The sequence below is a fragment of the Cherax quadricarinatus genome, chromosome 99 (genome assembly GCF_038502225.1).
Source record: "Cherax quadricarinatus isolate ZL_2023a chromosome 99, ASM3850222v1, whole genome shotgun sequence".
In the NCBI taxonomy this organism is placed as follows: Eukaryota; Metazoa; Arthropoda; class Malacostraca; order Decapoda; family Parastacidae; genus Cherax; species Cherax quadricarinatus.
In genome coordinates, this window is record NC_091390.1 from 9,600,607 (window position 1) to 9,617,973 (window position 17,367).

General features: G+C 42.2%; 1 protein-coding gene across 1 annotated transcript in view; it reads left to right on the top strand.

Annotated features, from left to right (window-relative positions):
* Positions 1-17,367, top strand: part of LOC128704758 (aldo-keto reductase family 1 member A1) — a 106,213-nt gene that overhangs the window by 12,130 nt on the left and 76,716 nt on the right. Inside the window, exon 2 of the mRNA XM_070079516.1 lies at positions 1,330-1,494. Within this exon, the coding sequence (XP_069935617.1) occupies positions 1,330-1,494 (165 nt within the window). The remainder of the gene's footprint in view (positions 1-1,329; positions 1,495-17,367) is intronic.

A 17,367-nucleotide genomic window follows, 5' to 3' on the forward strand; every position in this document is an offset into this window, starting at 1 on the left:
GAGTCTCGTCTCCAAATATATGTCTATAAACATTATAAACACTATGTGTATATATACAGACGAAGGCGAAGAATCACAGAGCTGCTGAGTAAGGTCAATATATCTGAAATACGAAGGGAAGCATTAGTCAATGAAATTGCAAATATCGAACTTAAGCTGAAGGAATCTTATAGGAGACAAGAATCACAGGAAGAACTAAAAGCCATAAAGGAAATTGAAAAAAAAAAAAGCCAAAATACTTCTTCTCTTATGCCAAATCTAAGGGAAAAACAACATTCAGTGTTGGGCCTCTGCTTAGTCGGGATGGAACATACACAGATGACAGCCAAGAAATGAGTGAGATACTGAATTCCCAATATGACTCATTGTTTAGGGAGCCACTGCCCACTCTAAGGGTCGACAATCCAAGCCCCTATCGCGTGCCTTCAGCATTTTATGAAGAGGGAGCATGGACACAGAGGTCATCACACACACACACTAAAAACAGCAGACATAGCCCCACTGGAGAATACATCTTCAGCTCGATTTCAACTTTCAGTGATGATGTGTTTTCTTCACTTTGTTTAGATTTTAAGTGGTGTAAGTTTTTATGTGGCAGTTTTATTAATGAAATTTATTTCAGTGAAGTATTTTGTGAATATCTCTTTTGATCAGAAATAAGCCAGTGTTAAGAAATCCGTATAATATACTTTAATGTACCCATGGCATCTGTGTACTACAAATTCACTGTATAAAAAACTTATGTTATATACCAGAGCTTAAATAAAGCTTAACAGAGATCATTTCTGAGCGCCTCATCAGATAACTTCAGAACCTAACGTCTCAGCAGCTTTAGATTTAAAACTGGTGTATGATCAGATCGTGAGCTGAGATAACAAGAGAATGTCTCTTCAGTTCAGTTTTAGAGCTGGTGTTAATTAGTGGAATGATTGAATTAGAGCTGGGCTCTGTTCCCTATGATGATCTGTCAAAGTCTCTTCTGATTCATTTCAAAATTTAAGTGCATTATAACTTATGCTGCAAAAGGAATAGTTATGCAATATATAGGGATACCTTTCTTGGATCGTACTGTTACAAAAATGTGTCTAGTTTATTTAAATAGTACAAGGATCCCAGAGTGCAGGTGCTTGATATATGGCACTAGTTCACAGCATTTACCAGTCACACAGCTTTAATTCTATAATTATAGTTAGAAAATTAGTAAGATGATGAATGCTTGAAGAAGGAAACTGATAGTCTAAATGAGCATTGTGTGACTACCTTAAGACAATAGTCGTAACATAAACAAATGTTTAATGTTTTATTAATTCTATATGTGCAAATTTTCAGGCAAATGATGAATTCCGAGTGGTATTACGTGAGGCTTTTGAGTTTGGATACCGACACATTGACACTGCAACCATGTACCAGAATGAACATATTATTGGTGAGGAGTTGGATAAGTTGTTTAGCAGTGGGAAACTAAAGAGAGAAGATGTCTTCGTTACTACCAAGGTGAGCATCAATGGTCACTGAAGACATCGTTAATATATCTTGTATAAACTCCTTACAGGTGAAAATTTCTCCCCCGTTTCGGACTTTCCCTATTTATCGTTTAAGAGTGAAAAAAAAATGGTAGTTATATATTCATATATATATATGTTAATTAGAACAGCAATTTAACAGAAGGGGTTTCTTTGTAGAACGTAGATTGTATTAACGAAAACAAGTATTTGGAAAAATAAACACATAAGCAGTATAATGTGACTCTTTATTGACAACGTTTCGCCCACACAGTGGGCTTTATCAAGTCACAAACAGATCTATCTGGGTGAAACAACGGCTTCTATAACATAACTGAACCTCTTGTCAAGAAACTTCATCATCGTTATCCCACATAACTACATACACACCCGCCAGTCCAGTCCAGATCCTTATCAGATCCAACTTAACCGGTATTCTCCACCTAACATCCTATAAATACTCACGGACCTTGCACCCAGGTTTGTGACTTGATAAAGCCCACTATGTGAGTGTAACATTGTCACTGATGTATCACATTATACTACTTATGTGTTTATTTTGTCGGTATTTTATATCGTTTATTTCTAAAATGGGAATTTGCTTGATGGTTGATTAAAAGGATTTAGAGTTTATCGACTTTAAGGATGCATGTTACCAGTCAAGAATACTTTATCACTTAAGTTGTTGGTCAGGTAGATCTATGTGAGTAGGTTCAGTGTCCGTGCTGTAGATCTACGAGAGGACTGGTAGACTTAGGCTTCAGAAAATGGATGTGCATGTTTCCCGCGCATGGTAAACAAGTCAACTACAGACCTCAGAGGGCATCGCGGGAACAGGATGCTAGTCCACCGTGGCACACTTCCATTCGCTTATTTTCATTCTGTTTACATCAAACCATGAGGAGAATAATTCAGGAACGGAGTTCTATGGATTCGAGATGTAGATGAACAAAACTGACGGGAAAATGCCGAGAACAGTGCCCACTCGTTATCTCTGGCCTCAGTACATCCTCTACACATCCACAGAATAAGTAAAAATCTAGCATTCTTTCGTAGTTTAGGTACTGATATGAGTAGTAATGATGACTTAATGGCCAGTGATGATGATACAGGTGATGTATATACGTTGGCTCACGTGGTACAGTAGTGTGCCTCGGGCTATCTCCAAGAGTCATAGTAAACCACAGAAGACGACATTAATGAAAATAGTATTGGCGTAACACTCATTACTAGTAAGCAATGACAAACGTATGTTTTAACATAGTCGTGACGTTACCAATGGGAAGATGGAAAGACATTACTGTGGATGAGATGTATTTTTATACCATCGCAAGTATACTTATGCCACATACTTATGTGGCAATATATTGGTCAACAGCCTTACTAATATGTACTTTGGTGTTCAGTGATTTTATTCCCATCAATAGATTTTGTTGGTGTGTATGTTACACAGGTCAGACAAAGGTTAACCTCGACAAGAACAACATGCAAAATTATGGATATTTTTATGTACCTGAAAAATAAGTTCATTGAATTACTTTATTCCCTTCAGACCCTTTTGACTGGAGTCTTTGATCCTTTTCAAAAGTAGAATATCGTTCAAGCATTATTTACCTAGCAAATGCAGTTGTTTTGGTATCAAACTGATCGTTTTCATAAGTTGTGTGAATGGCATGGTAGTAGATCAGATTGTGTACACTTGAGAGAAAACATTGGAAAATACCAGGACATTATTAGGAATCTCCTGGAGTTTTGAGATAAATGATGGAACCATGTCTAGGTAAAGGAAATACACAGTTCACTGATTCAAGCCTTTTACTCAATGATATATTGTTACTGAACAATTAAGTTGTGTGTAGAATAGTGAGTGGAACAACCTGGAGAGGGAGCATGGACACAGGGGTCATCCCACACACACTAAAAACAACAGACGTAGCCTCACTCCACAAAGGTGGCAGTAAAACAATTGCAAAGAACTACAGACCGATAGCACTAACATCCCATATAATAAGAATCTTTGAGAGGCTTCTAGATTTACAACATTTATACAACTCAGGGCAACATGGGTTTAGAGCAGATTGCTCCTTCTTGTCCAAGCTACTGGACCACTATGACAAGGTCCTAGATGCTGTGGAGGATAAACAAAATACAGATGTAGTATACACAGACATTGCAAAAGCTTTCGACAAGTGTGACCATTGTGTAATAGCACACAAAATGCGTGATACAGGAATAACGGGAAAAGTTGGTAGATGGATCTATAACTTCCTGACAAATAGAGCACAAAGAGTTATAGTTAACAGAGTAAAGTCCCAGGCAGCCATGGTAAAAAGCTCTGTTCCACAAGGCACACTACTTGCTCCCATTCTATTCCTCATCCTCATTTCTGACATAGACAGAGATGTAGGCCATAGCTCCATGTCTTCCTTTGTGGATGACACCCTGATTCGCATGGCAGTGACCTCCATCGAAGACACCGCGAGACTCCAAGGGGACATCAACCAAATTTTCGAATGGGCCTCTTAAAACAGCATGAAGTTCGACGAGGAGAAATTTCAACTTCTCAGATATGGAAAAGTTGAAGAAATTAAAAATGTGTCAGGGTATACGACAAATTCAAACCATACAATAGAGCGGAAAAGTAACGTGAAGGACCTGGGAGTGATAATGTCAGAGGATCTTGCCTTCAAAAACCACAACAATGTATCTACCTCATCCGCTAGGGACGCCAAGCCCATGATGATTCTCTTCAAATTGCTTGTGCTCTCTAGGCTGGAATACTGCTGTACACTAACGCCCCCCTTCAAAGCGGGCGACATTGCAGACCTGGAGAGTATACAAAGAACTTTCACGGCACACATAAGTACGATAAGGCACCTAAGCTACTGGGAACGGTTGAAGGTACTTGTTCAGTATTCCCCACTTGGAAAGTCCTGGAGGGATAGGTACCAAACTTGCACACGAAAATCACTCCCTATGAAAGCAAAAGACTCAGCATGAGATGCAACATTCCCCCGATGAAAAGCAGGGGCGCCACGAGTACACTGAGAGACATCACAATAAGTGTCAAGGACCCAAGATTGTTCAATTGCCTCCCAGCATAAATAAGGGGGATTACCAATAGACCCCTGGCTGTCTTTAAGAAGGCACTGGACAGGCACCTGACCAACCTGACCAACCGGGCTGTGGTTCGTACGTCAGCTTGCATGCGGCCAGCAGTAACAGCCTGGTTGATCATGTCCTAATCCACCATGAGGCCTTGTCTCAGACCGGGCCGCAAGGGCGTTGACTCCCGAAACCCTCTCCAGGTAAACTCCAGGTAAACTCCAGGTTAACCTAACATACTAAAGTTCAGTGCAGGTATTGGTGGTGATGAGGTGCAGGTGTTTCTTGTCCTTCACATAATGGTATGGTTTAGAAAGACACGTAAGCAAACACTGGCATGGGCCAGTAGGCCTTCTACAGTGTTCCTCCATTCTTATGTTCTTATGACATTCCTCAGGTCACGTGCGTCACACCTCACTCTCCGCCTATATATATAATGTCTTTCTACCTCTGTATGTTAGAAGTGATCAAGGTTCCAGGACCGAAATGTTTTCTAATAAATATGTTATGGTGTTTGCTTACGTGTCTTTCTAAACCAACTTGTCGGTATTTATTACCAAGGTTTATACCACATAATGGTATGTCGCTAGCTTTGCAGACGTGATGTGCCAGTGTTGATATCCATCCACCAGTAGCATAAACGAATTGCTCTTTCAAACAATACATTAAAACATCTCATTGGTCAAAAGAGAGGCATAAATAGGCGTATCAAAAGAGGGGATGGGCATTTAAGAAATCAGTATATTCAATTAAAGATAGATATGAAAAAGGAATAAGAAAAGCAAAAATGGATTATAAGGCTAATGTCGCAAAGGATTCGAAGACTAACCCAGTAGGGTTCTTTCAGGTATATAGAAGTAAGATTAAGGAAAAGATAGGCCTACTTTAGAGTAACTCAGGTCAGATCACTGACAATGATAAAGAAATGTGTGAACTTTTCAACACTTACTTCCTCTCAGTTTTTACTCAGGAAGATACTAGCGAAATTCCAGAAATAATAAATAATGTAGAACAGGACGATAATAAACTATGCACGATTGGGTAACTAGTGACATGGTCCCCAGACAAATAGAGAAATTAAAACCTAACAAATTCCCAGTCCCTGATGAACTGTTTGCAAGGGTTGTAAAGGAATGTAAAGAGTAACTACGACAGGGTCCTAGATGCATTACATGACAAAAAGAATGCAGATGTAATATATACAGACTTTGCAAAAGCCTTCGACAAGTTTGACCATGGCGTAATAGCGCACAAAATGCGTGCTAAAGGAATAACAGGAAAAGTTGGTAGATGGATGTATAATTTCCTCACGAACAGAACACAAAGAGTAGTAGTCAACAGAGTAAAGTCCGAGGCAGGCACGGTGAAAAGCTCTGTTCCATCTTGTTTCTCATCCTCATACTGACACAGACAAGGATGTCAGCCACAGCACCGTGTCTTCCTTTGCAGATGACACCCGAATCTGCATGACAGTGTCTTCCATTGCAGACACTGCAAGGCTCCAGGCGAACATCAACCAAATCTTTCAATGCGCTGCAGAAAACAATATGAAGTTCAACGATGAGAAATTTCAATTACTCCGATATGGTAAACATTAGGAAATTAAAACTTCATCAGAGTACAAAACAAATTCCAGCCACAAAATAGAGCGAAACACCAACGTCAAAGACCTGGGAGCGATCATGTCGGAGGATCTCACCTTCAAGGACCATAACATTGTATCAATCGCATCTGCTAGAAAAATGACAGGATGGATAATGAGAACCTTCAAAACTAGGGATGCCAAGCCCATGATGACACTCTTCAGGTTGCTTGTTCTATCTAGGCTGGAATATTGCTGCACACTAACAGCACCTTTCAAGGCAGGTGAAATTGCTGACCTAGAAAATGTACAGAGAACCTTCACGGCACGCATAATGGAGATAAAACACCTTAATTACTGGGAGCGCTTGAAGTTCCTGAACCTGTACTCCCTGGAACGCAGGCGGTAGAGATACATGATTATATACACCTGGAAAATCCTAGAGGGACTAGTACCGAACTTGCACACGAAAATCACTCACAACGAAAGCAAAAGACTCGGCAGATGATGCAACATCCCACCAATGAAAAGCAGGGGTGTCACTAGCACGTTAAAAGACAAAACAATAAGTGTCAGGGGCCCGAGACTGTTCAACTGTCTCCCAGCATACATAAGGGGGATTACGAATAGACCCCTGGCAGTCTTCAAGCAGGCACTAGACAAGCACCTAAAGTCGGTACCTGACCAGGCGGGCTGTGGTTCGTACGTTGGATTGCGTGCAGCCAGCAGTAACAGCCTTGTTGATCAGACTCTGACCCACCAGGAGGCCTGGTCACAGACCGGGCTGCGGGGGCATTGACCTCCAGAACTCTCTCCACGTAAACTCCAGGTAATTCCTTTGGCTAATCTTTTTAACATATCACTACAAACTGGCATAGTGCCTGATAAGTGGAAAATGGCAAATGTAATACTTACTTACAAGGCAGGTAACAGGTCCTTGGCTTCGAACTATAGACCAATAAGCCTTACCTCCATAGTGGGAAAATTTATGGAATCAATAATTGCTGAAGCAATTCATAGACATCTTGAGAGGCATCAATTATTAAATGAATCTCAGCACGGTTTTACAAATAGGCGTTCCTGTCTAACGAATTTACTAACTTTTTTCACTAAGGTATTTCAGAAGAAAGATTGTGGTATTGAATAAGATACTGTGCATATGGACTTAGTTAGGTTTTCGACAGAGTTCCACAACAGAGACTATTGAGGAAACTTAAGGCACACGGAATAGGAGGAGAATTTTTTTCCTGGTTAGAGGATTGGCTGACAAATAGGCAGCAGAGAGTTTGCATAAATGGGGAGAAATCAGAATGGGGGCACGTCACAAGAGGTGCACCACTGGGGTCAGTGTTGGGCCCCTTGTTCACAATCTACATAAACGACATAGATGAGGGAATAAATAGCGACATAAGCAAATTTGCTGATGATACCAAAATAGGCCGTCCAATTCATTCTAATGAGGACACTAGAGCACTCCAGGATGAACATTAAAATGGTATAAAATACCGACAGATTGTTAGGTAAGACACATATGCAACAGTTAGGTATCTTTATTTCGAAACGTTTCGCCTACACAGTAGGCTTCTTCAGTCGAGTACAGAAAAGTTGATAGAAGCAGAAGATACTTGAAGACGATGTAATCAGTCCATCACCCTTAAAGTTTTGAGGTGGTCAGTCCCTCAGTCTGGAGAAGAGCATTGTTCCGTTGTACACAGGTACAACTGTGTACAACACCGTAATTCCACCAATCATCTCATGAAATTCAGAGACGCCCAATTAGTGATCAAAGAAACTAATTTCCGCAGACGCAAGTGCCTCGAATCAGCACTGATCGCTGTTTCGAATACAATTAAACAAAACAACGGCAGCTTCACCATCTCCGAAGTCTTAGCAAGAATCCTCCTGAAAACAGTAAACCCTACCATCACATAGTCTCTCCTGTTATACTACACAAAGCACAGAGAGTGAACACTGAAACAAGCTGCCTCATTCCAGTTTATATTTGTCCAACCTATTTTTATGTTACCCAAGTAATAGCTTTTATATCCTTTTACTCATGTACGAATTAATTGCTCTACCATATTGTATTACTTTTGTCACTACCACTACTACTACTACTACTACTACCACTAGTGAACATCGAAATGGTACCTCACTAGTATTCACCTCACTCTGGGCCTTTATATACCCTCTGTGTCCATGTATTGTTTGTAATGGCTTGATAAAGCTCCTGGAGAGCGAAACGTTGCCACAATAAATGTCACATTAGTTGCACTTGTGTCCTTTTACAATGTAGATCTTAATATTATTGATGGCGAAAGGGATTTAGGAGTTCTGGTTAGCAGTAATTTAAAACCAAGACAACAGTGCATGAGTAGTATAAGAAGTATAAATAATAGAAGTCCTCAGGTTGTTCTTCAAATCTATATATCCTTGGTTAGGCCTCATTTAGACTATGCTGCTCAGTTCTGGTCACCATATTACAGAATGGATATAAATGCTCGGGAAAACGTACAAAATAGGATGACAAAGATGATCCCATATATAAGAAATCTTCCCTATGAGGATAGACTGAGGTCCCTGAATTTGCACTCTCTAGAATGGTGTAGAATTAGGAGGCATATGATTGAGGTGTATGAATGGAAAAAAAGAATTAATAAAGGGGATGTGCAAGAAAGGTATAAAATACCGACAATATGAAAGTTAAGACACATGTGCAACATCTGGATATCTTTATTGTAGACGTTTCGCCATCCAGTGGCTTTATCAATACAGATTCTAGGACATAATAGGAAGACAGTAGAACTATATACAAAAGATGAGGTAATCAGTCCCTCGGCCTTGGAGTTAGTGTTCACAGCATCGTGGTGGAGGAGAATCTGGAGCAAAGATCAGATCAGATCAGATCGGACTCACAGGTAAGTACCCACGAGGGGCGAGGGGCAAGTGGGGACAGTGCGAAGAATAGACGGGGAGAGGAATGTCTTGAGTCGAAGAGAGAAGAGTCAGGACTAGACCCAACTGCTAAGCCTGGATAACAATGATAAAAGACGACGTAGAGACAACAGGAACTCTGTAGGAGCTGACTGCAACTTGCTGGATGGAAGATTGCTGCTTCTTGATGGTGATTGGTGGCTGCAGGCGACAAGGGAGGAGCTCAACGTTGATTGGTCATTTCATAATGGCTTGGTGGTTATCTGGAATTGTGGCGTTTTTTCTTAGCGAAGTAATTTTCCTTGGTGAATGCTGATCCATTTTCAAGTCGTTAAAAGCGTTGGGTAGAAATTATCATAAGACGAGTTAACAAGTGTCGATATCGAGGGTCTTTGATAACTGTTTCAATATGCTTTATAAGTTCTGAAAGTTCACTTTTACAATCAACGTCAGGATGTTCAACAAACTTGACTGTTTTTTGGATGAGGTGAGATTTGAGTTCAGCTGGCTCCATTTCTCGAGGATAATTTTCTGTGGTACAGAAAGATATTTCACCCCAATCAAGATACTTGTTGGATCTTGGGTCTTGGGATGGTAGTGTTGATGCTGGTGAATGTACATTTTCTACTTCATCTTCAATGGACGAATGAGAAGATGTTTCTGGTGGAAAGGCTTCTGATTGGTCGGTTTCGTTGAGAAGTGGAGGCGATGGAGGCTTCTCATTGGACGTTGTTGGAGTGACGTCACTAGTTGTTGATGGTGTTGGAGCTGCAGGCGTAGAGGTGTTGATTAGGTCCTTGGTGAATTTTAGTATTTCTTCCGAAGGTGGAGATGCTGGGAATATGAATGATGGCATATTATTTAGTGCAAATAACTCGTTGATGGTAGAGTTAAAAGATCCAGGTACAGCCATATTTTGCATGTGAGCGTATAGTAGACAGTAGTGGATCTTGGTTACATCACATGTTGGAGGAGTGATGATGGTGGAGGCGGGCTGAGTAGTAGCTTGAAGTAATTTTGTAGTGTTTGATTGGATCTTTGCAATTGCTGCATACGTTGGTGTGTTGCTAGTAGGTTTTTTCTTTGCTGCTTCTTGTGTTTTCTTCACAATATCCTTTCGTGTAGGACATTTTGCTGCCAGTGTATGGTGGTCGTTACTCTTACAGTTTAAGCACGCTGGTTGTGATGGAGCAGCAGCGGTGCAGGAACTGAAGGTGTGTCCCTCACTACCACATGTAGTGCAGAACTTCTTGTCTTTTACTGGACATGCTTTGGTGGTGTGATGGTAAGAATAACAGTTCCAGCAATGTTGAATGTAGTGATATCTCTCTGCTTCAATGTAGGTAGGACTGATATAGTAGTAGTAAACAGCAAGACCTTCGTTCAGAGCAGTGGCAGCCATGTTGACGTCGGTGAAGGTGACCTTGAGCATGGACGATGCATTCGGGATTTTTGTGATGCTGTCAACAGTAGCCCAAGTATTTTGCGTCTCGATGGATGTCTTGAGTTCTGCTGGTGATTGAGACGTCAGAATCTTGTCCAGTTTTTTAAGGAATACTGATTTCCTGGCCTTGAGGGCAGGAGATGACATAACAGTAAACCCTTGAGCAGTAAGTGTAGTGGTGGCTTCCGTAGTGAGTAGTTTCTCTGCTTCAGCATCATCGTGACACACAACAATGAATGCTTCTTTCAGAGACAAAATGGCGTTGAATTTAACTTGCAGTGTTCCTTGAACAACAGTTGCAAGAGCAATCTTCGTTGAATCATCAACGGTACCACTTGTTGGCTTGATCTTGACACGATTTGCGTAGCTCATCGTGCATGAAGGTGAAGACGACGCTGGTACAGGTTCCCCTCCCCAACGGGGATCGTAGGGAGACAGAGTAGGGAAGACTTCACCCAGCTACAAGAGTGCAGAGGCCAACTGTCTGCCCTGGGGCAGGCAGCCAGCTACGCACCAAGTCCTGGAGCAGGATGAAGAGTTCCTCTTCTCTTGCCTGTTCTAGTTGCTGAGTGTCGAGGTCTGATCCTCCCAACCGGGAGCAGGTACGTCTTTCCAGTGCAGTCTCTCTATGAGTCTAGTCTGAAGTCTGAGTCTCCTCCTGAAAGTCTGCCTTCTCTCTCTTCTCTGGAGCAAAGGCAAGAAGACTGGCGTTTATATAGGCGTCAGTGGAAGGGACGGGCAGCAGACGAGGGCAGTCACTGGTAGGCGGGATTCCCCAGTGGAAGTAGGTCCTTCCCAAAGAGATGGGTTAGTTGCAGCAGCCGTGAAGAAGGTCTTGTAGATGTCCTCTGAACCAAGATTCCATGATGTTGCAGTGTCGGACAAGTTGTGCAAGAAAGGTATAAAATACCGACAATATGAAAGTTAAGACACATGTGCAACATCTGGATATCTTTATTGTAGACGTTTCGCCATCCAGTGGCTTTATCAATACAGATTCTAGGACATAATAGGACGACAGTAGAACTATATACAAAAGATGAGGTAATCAGTCCCTAGGCCTTGGAGTTAGTGTTCACAGCATCGTGGTGGAGGAGAATCTGGAGCAAAGGCAAGAAGACTGGCGTTTATATAGGCGTCAGTGGAAGGGACGGGCAGTGACTGCCCGTCCACATATGATTTGTTGCAGTCATTACAAGGGATTATGTATACCCCTGCAGAGGATGGAGGCTTGTCCTGTCTACTACTGGTGATGTCCTTGATGGTCGTGGTTGTGGAGGTAGATACTTGGAATGATGTTTTCGCAAAGATGTTGGAAACATGTTTGGCAATGGAGTTGGTTGGGAGGACTATGTATCTCTTCTCGGCAGTATCTTCTCTGGGTGTGTTGAAGATGTTTAATGCCCGCCGTCTGCAGTCTCTGATGAAGTGACGAGGATAGTGGAGTTTAGAAAATACTTGTTCAATTATAGTGCATTCTTCCTCAAGGAACTCATTGCTGCAGATTCTGAGTGCACGTAGGAAAAAGCCTATAATTACACCACGTTTAGTTTTGGTGTCGTGGTGAGAGTAGAAGTGGAGAAGATCGTTTTGGTTGGTGGGTTTTCGATAGACTTTAAAACGAAGTTCGTGGTCAGCTTTGCAGAGCAGAACATCAAGGAAAGGAAGAGTGTTGTCGACTTCTTCTTCAAGTGTGAACTGGATTGAAGGCTCGACCTGGTTGAGCTTGTCTTGGAGAGCTTGAACGTTGAAGCGTTTAGGAGTTATGAGGAGAATGTCGTCAACATAACGGAGCCAGGTGACAGACGAAGGAATAATGGTGGAGAAACGTTCGGCTTCTAGATGTTCCATGTATAGGTTCGCCAGGACTACACTGAGTGGCGAACCCATGGGTAGTCCAAAAGTCTGCTGAAAGAGGTGATTTTCGAAAGAGAAACACGTAAAGCCAACACATAGTTCAACACATAGTTCTTCGTGATTGCATCCAAGAAATGGTCTTACCAAGATCTACTCCTCCTCAAATTGCCAACATCAAACCACCTTTCTCCGCTACAGCTCGGACCTACCTTGAAGAGTGTGCAGATGACTTAAACAATGCTACAAAGGAAGCTTTTCTCCAAGCCAGAACACTAGGCACAACACTCCGGGGCAACATGAACAGACGCACCGCCGAAATCATTCGCAGCAGAGTTACCACAGCGAATGTTCAACAGAAGATCAGACTTGCTAGGAAACTACAAACACTCTGCGATAATAGTAATTGGAAAAGTTTAGGAAGACCTGAAATTATTCAAAATCTTTCATCTCGTCCACTGTCAACCACAGAAACTGAAGCCCTCAGCTTAGGCCTCAAATTCGCAACAGGAATTACGAAACCAAAACAAGACCTCAATTTCATCGCCAAAAACTACAGACACAATGACTCCGACTTCCAAAAAGGCTATCTTCAAGGCATCATCTCAGCAGCCATCTCAACACGCAGCTCCCCAGTCATACCTCGACGTTACATCAATGCACTCAAAGGTTTAGCAGAAGACACGACCATCAGGGTCACCACCGCTGATAAAGGAGGTGGTGTTGTTATCATGAACACTGACGATTACAGGAACAAAATGCTCAATCTACTTAATGACCCAGATACCTACAAACCTCTCACAACTAACCAAGTGGACAACCTTACTAAAACTTTTCTTCAAAGGACTCGCCGCATTTTGAGGGGCTCAGAACAAGGGAAGAAACTTCTGCACACCATGCCCAGCAACCCCAGACCTGCCAGAATGTACGGCCTGCCAAAGACTCACAAGCCTGGTATCCCACTGAGGCCCATATCCTCGGGAATAGGCAGTGCTCCCCACCAGCTCTCAGGAATTCTCGCCAAACACCTCTCTAAACTCTTGGGCACTATCAGTCCAGCACATCTCAAACACTCGGGTGATCTTCTCAACCGCATTCGCAACATCAACATCAGGAACAAGAAACTTTCCAGCCTTGACGTGACTTCTCTATTCACCAAAGTACCTACTACACAAGCCATCGATCTCTTGCGCAGGAAAATTGACGATTCACTTGATCTTCCCATTCCAGCCAGCGATTTCATCGACCTTGTTGAACTATGTGTTGGCTTTACGTGTTTCTCTTTCGAAAATCACCTCTTTCAGCAGACTTTTGGACTACCCATGGGTTCGCCACTCAGTGCAGTCCTGGCGAACCTATACATGGAACATCTAGAAGCCGAACGTTTCTCCACCATTATTCCTTCGTCTGTCACCTGGCTCCGTTATGTTGACGACATTCTCCTCATAACTCCTAAACGCTTCAACGTTCAAGCTCTCCAAGACAAGCTCAACCAGGTCGAGCCTTCAATCCAGTTCACACTTGAAGAAGAAGTCGACAACACTCTTCCTTTCCTTGATGTTCTGCTCTGCAAAGCTGACCACGAACTTCGTTTTAAAGTCTATCGAAAACCCACCAACCAAAACGATCTTCTCCACTTCTACTCTCACCACGACACCAAAACTAAACGTGGTGTAATTATAGGCTTTTTCCTACGTGCACTCAGAATCTGCAGCAATGAGTTCCTTGAGGAAGAATGCACTCTAATTGAACAAGTATTTTCTAAACTCCACTATCCTCGTCACTTCATCAGAGACTGCAGACGGCGGGCATTAAACATCTTCAACACACCCAGAGAAGATACTGCCGAGAAGAGATACATAGTCCTCCCAACCAACTCCATTGCCAAACATGTTTCCAACATCTTTGCGAAAACATCATTCCAAGTATCTACCTCCACAACCACGACCATCAAGGACATCACCAGTAGTAGACAGGACAAGCCTCCATCCTCTGCAGGGGTATACATAATCCCTTGTAATGACTGCAACAAATTATATGTGGGTGAAACATCAAGAGACCTCCAAACACGTATTTCAGAACACCAATATGCAAGCAGGACTGACGATACAAGGAATGCCTATGTACAACATCGCAATTCACACAACCATTTAATTAACTACAGAAACTCAAGACTTATAGCCACAGAAGACAACACTCAATACAGAAGAATCCTGGAATCATCGCTCATCTCTACAACCACCAATTTCAACCAGAACAATGGCTTCTATAACATAGCTGAACCACACGCCAAGAAACTTCTTCATCGCTATCCCACATAAGAACATAGAACACTGCAGAAGGTCTACTCACAACTTGTCCAATACCCCTGCCAAGCTACCCAAGACTCTATAACCCCACCCGGTAGATCATCAGATGCAGCATTCTCCACCTGACCTCAACATTCTGAACATGCCTATAAATACTCCCGTACCTTCCAACCCCAGGTAGATCCGTGTGTGACTTGAAAAAGCCCACTGTGTGGGTGAAACGTTGTCAATAAAGGATCACATTATACTGCATTTTTGTTTATATTTCCATTGTGTCGGTATTTTATACCATTTATTTCCATGTAGGTCAGAAATTTAAGACAGCAGTCAAGTTGGAAACCTAGATATTTGCCCTCTGTGTGTCTTGAAATGGGGGAACCATTTATCAATATGTTAATCTGAACATTTGAAGCTTTGTTTCCCAACAGCATGAAGTAGGTTTTGTTTATATTGAGAGTAAGTTTGTTGGTAGTTTTCCAAGTAGATATTTTTTAGTAGTTCGAGGTTTAAGGAGTTTAGATGCATTTGGGAGGTCAATCATGCAAACGAGAAAGAGAAGTGGGCCAGGGACATTACCCTGTGGGACTCCAACAACAGGTTGTGTAGTGGAGGTAACGCCATTTATGTATACATACTGGCGTCTGTTACTAGGTTAGGACAGAGTGTGTCTCTACCTCTGTAATGTTGATAAATTAGACACATGTACAACTCTTGGGTATCTTTATTGAGGAAACGTTTCGCCACACAGTGGCTTCATCAGTCCATACAAAGGAGAATCTTGAAGAACAGGAGGAGAATGAGGTAATCAGTCCCTCAACCTTGAGTCGATGTGGTCAGTCCATCAAGATTGATGGACTGACCACATCGACTCAAGGTTGAGGGACTGATTACCTCATTCTCCTCCTGTTCTTCAAGATTCTCCTTTGTATGGACTGATGAAGCCACTGTGTGGCGAAACGTTTCCTCAATAAAGATACCCAAGAGTTGTACATGTGTCTAATTTATCAACATGTCGGTTCTCTGAACCATTCATCTACATACCTCTGTAATGTTCAAGTGTTAGCTGCAGTAGGTATCAAATGCTTTTCGTAGGTCTATGAAAAGTCCCAGGGAAATTTCATTTTTTTCGAGTGCCGTACATAAAATTTCAAGCATATGTATAATTGCATCATTAGTACTTTTTTTCTGCCTAAATTCAAACTGACAGGAGTTAAGTATGTTGTGGGATACTAAGTAGGAGCAAACTTGCTTGTTAATAGTTTTTCGAAGATTTTAGATAGGAGCAAGTTTGATATAGGTCTATAGTTATTCAGTTCAGTTGGATCACCTGGTTTGAGGATCAGGGTGACCCTTGCTGTCATAAGTATGGATGAGAAGGCAGAAGATTCAACAGACTTGTTAAAAAGACTTGCAATAATTGGTGGCAACACATGAGAAGCTTTTTTGTACATGAGTGGTGGATGTAAGTTACATTGGTCTCCTGTCTTGTTCTTCAGAGTTTTGATGAGTTAGTTTAATATGTTTATTATGCACCCCATACCCATCCTGTGAGCGGAAGTCAAAAGATTACAAAGGTACATAATGGGTCCAGGGACTGGACCCCAAAGTTATGATAGCTGAACTAGTTACAAAGGTATTGAACTCCAGGTAGATCTGGTCACAATCTTGGCAAGTTACAGAGGTAATGAATCAGCCTGACTCCTATACATGGTTGCAGTCATGAACAAATTACAAAGTAATGAACCACTGATACGTCCACACCTGGTCACAGTTGTAATTAGTTATAAATGCAAATATTAAGTGGGTCATTCACCCACACGAGAGCGCGCACACATACACACACGAGGGCACACGCAGAGACACATGCACACGAGCGTACAAATATATGCATACACACAAGCACGAACACCCACCCACCCACACACACACACACACACACACACACACACACACACACACACACACACACACACACACACACACATACATGAGGGATGAGGTATCACAGTGGGCACCTGTGACGAGCGGGGTCCCACACAAGTCGGTCCTAGGACCAGTGCTATTTCTGGTATATGTGAATGACATGATGAAAGGGATAGACTCAGAAGTGTCCCTGTTCGCAGATGATGTGAAGTTAATGAGGAGAATTAAATCAGATGAGGACCAGGCAGGACTTCAAAAAGACCTGGACAGACTGGACACCTGGTCCAGCAACTGGCTTCTTGAATTCAACCCTGCCAAGTGCAAAGCCATGAAGATCGGAGAAGGGCAAAGAAGACCGCAGACAGAGTATGGACTAGGTGGCCAAGGACTGCATACCTCGCTCAAGGAGAAAGATCTTGGAGTGACCATAACCAGATAACTGCTGCAGCATATGGGCGCCTGGCAAACCTGAGAATAGCTTTCCGATACCTTAGTAAGGAATTGTTCAAGATATTTTACACTGTGTACATCAGGCCCATACTGGAGTATGCAGCACCAGTTTGGAACCTACATCTGGTCAAACGCGTCAAGAAATTAGAAAAAGTGCAAAGGTTTGCAACAAGGCTAGTTCCAGAGCTCAGGGATATGTCCTATGAAGAAAGGTTGAGGGAAATCAGACTGACGACATTGGAGGACAGGAGGGTCAGGGGAGGC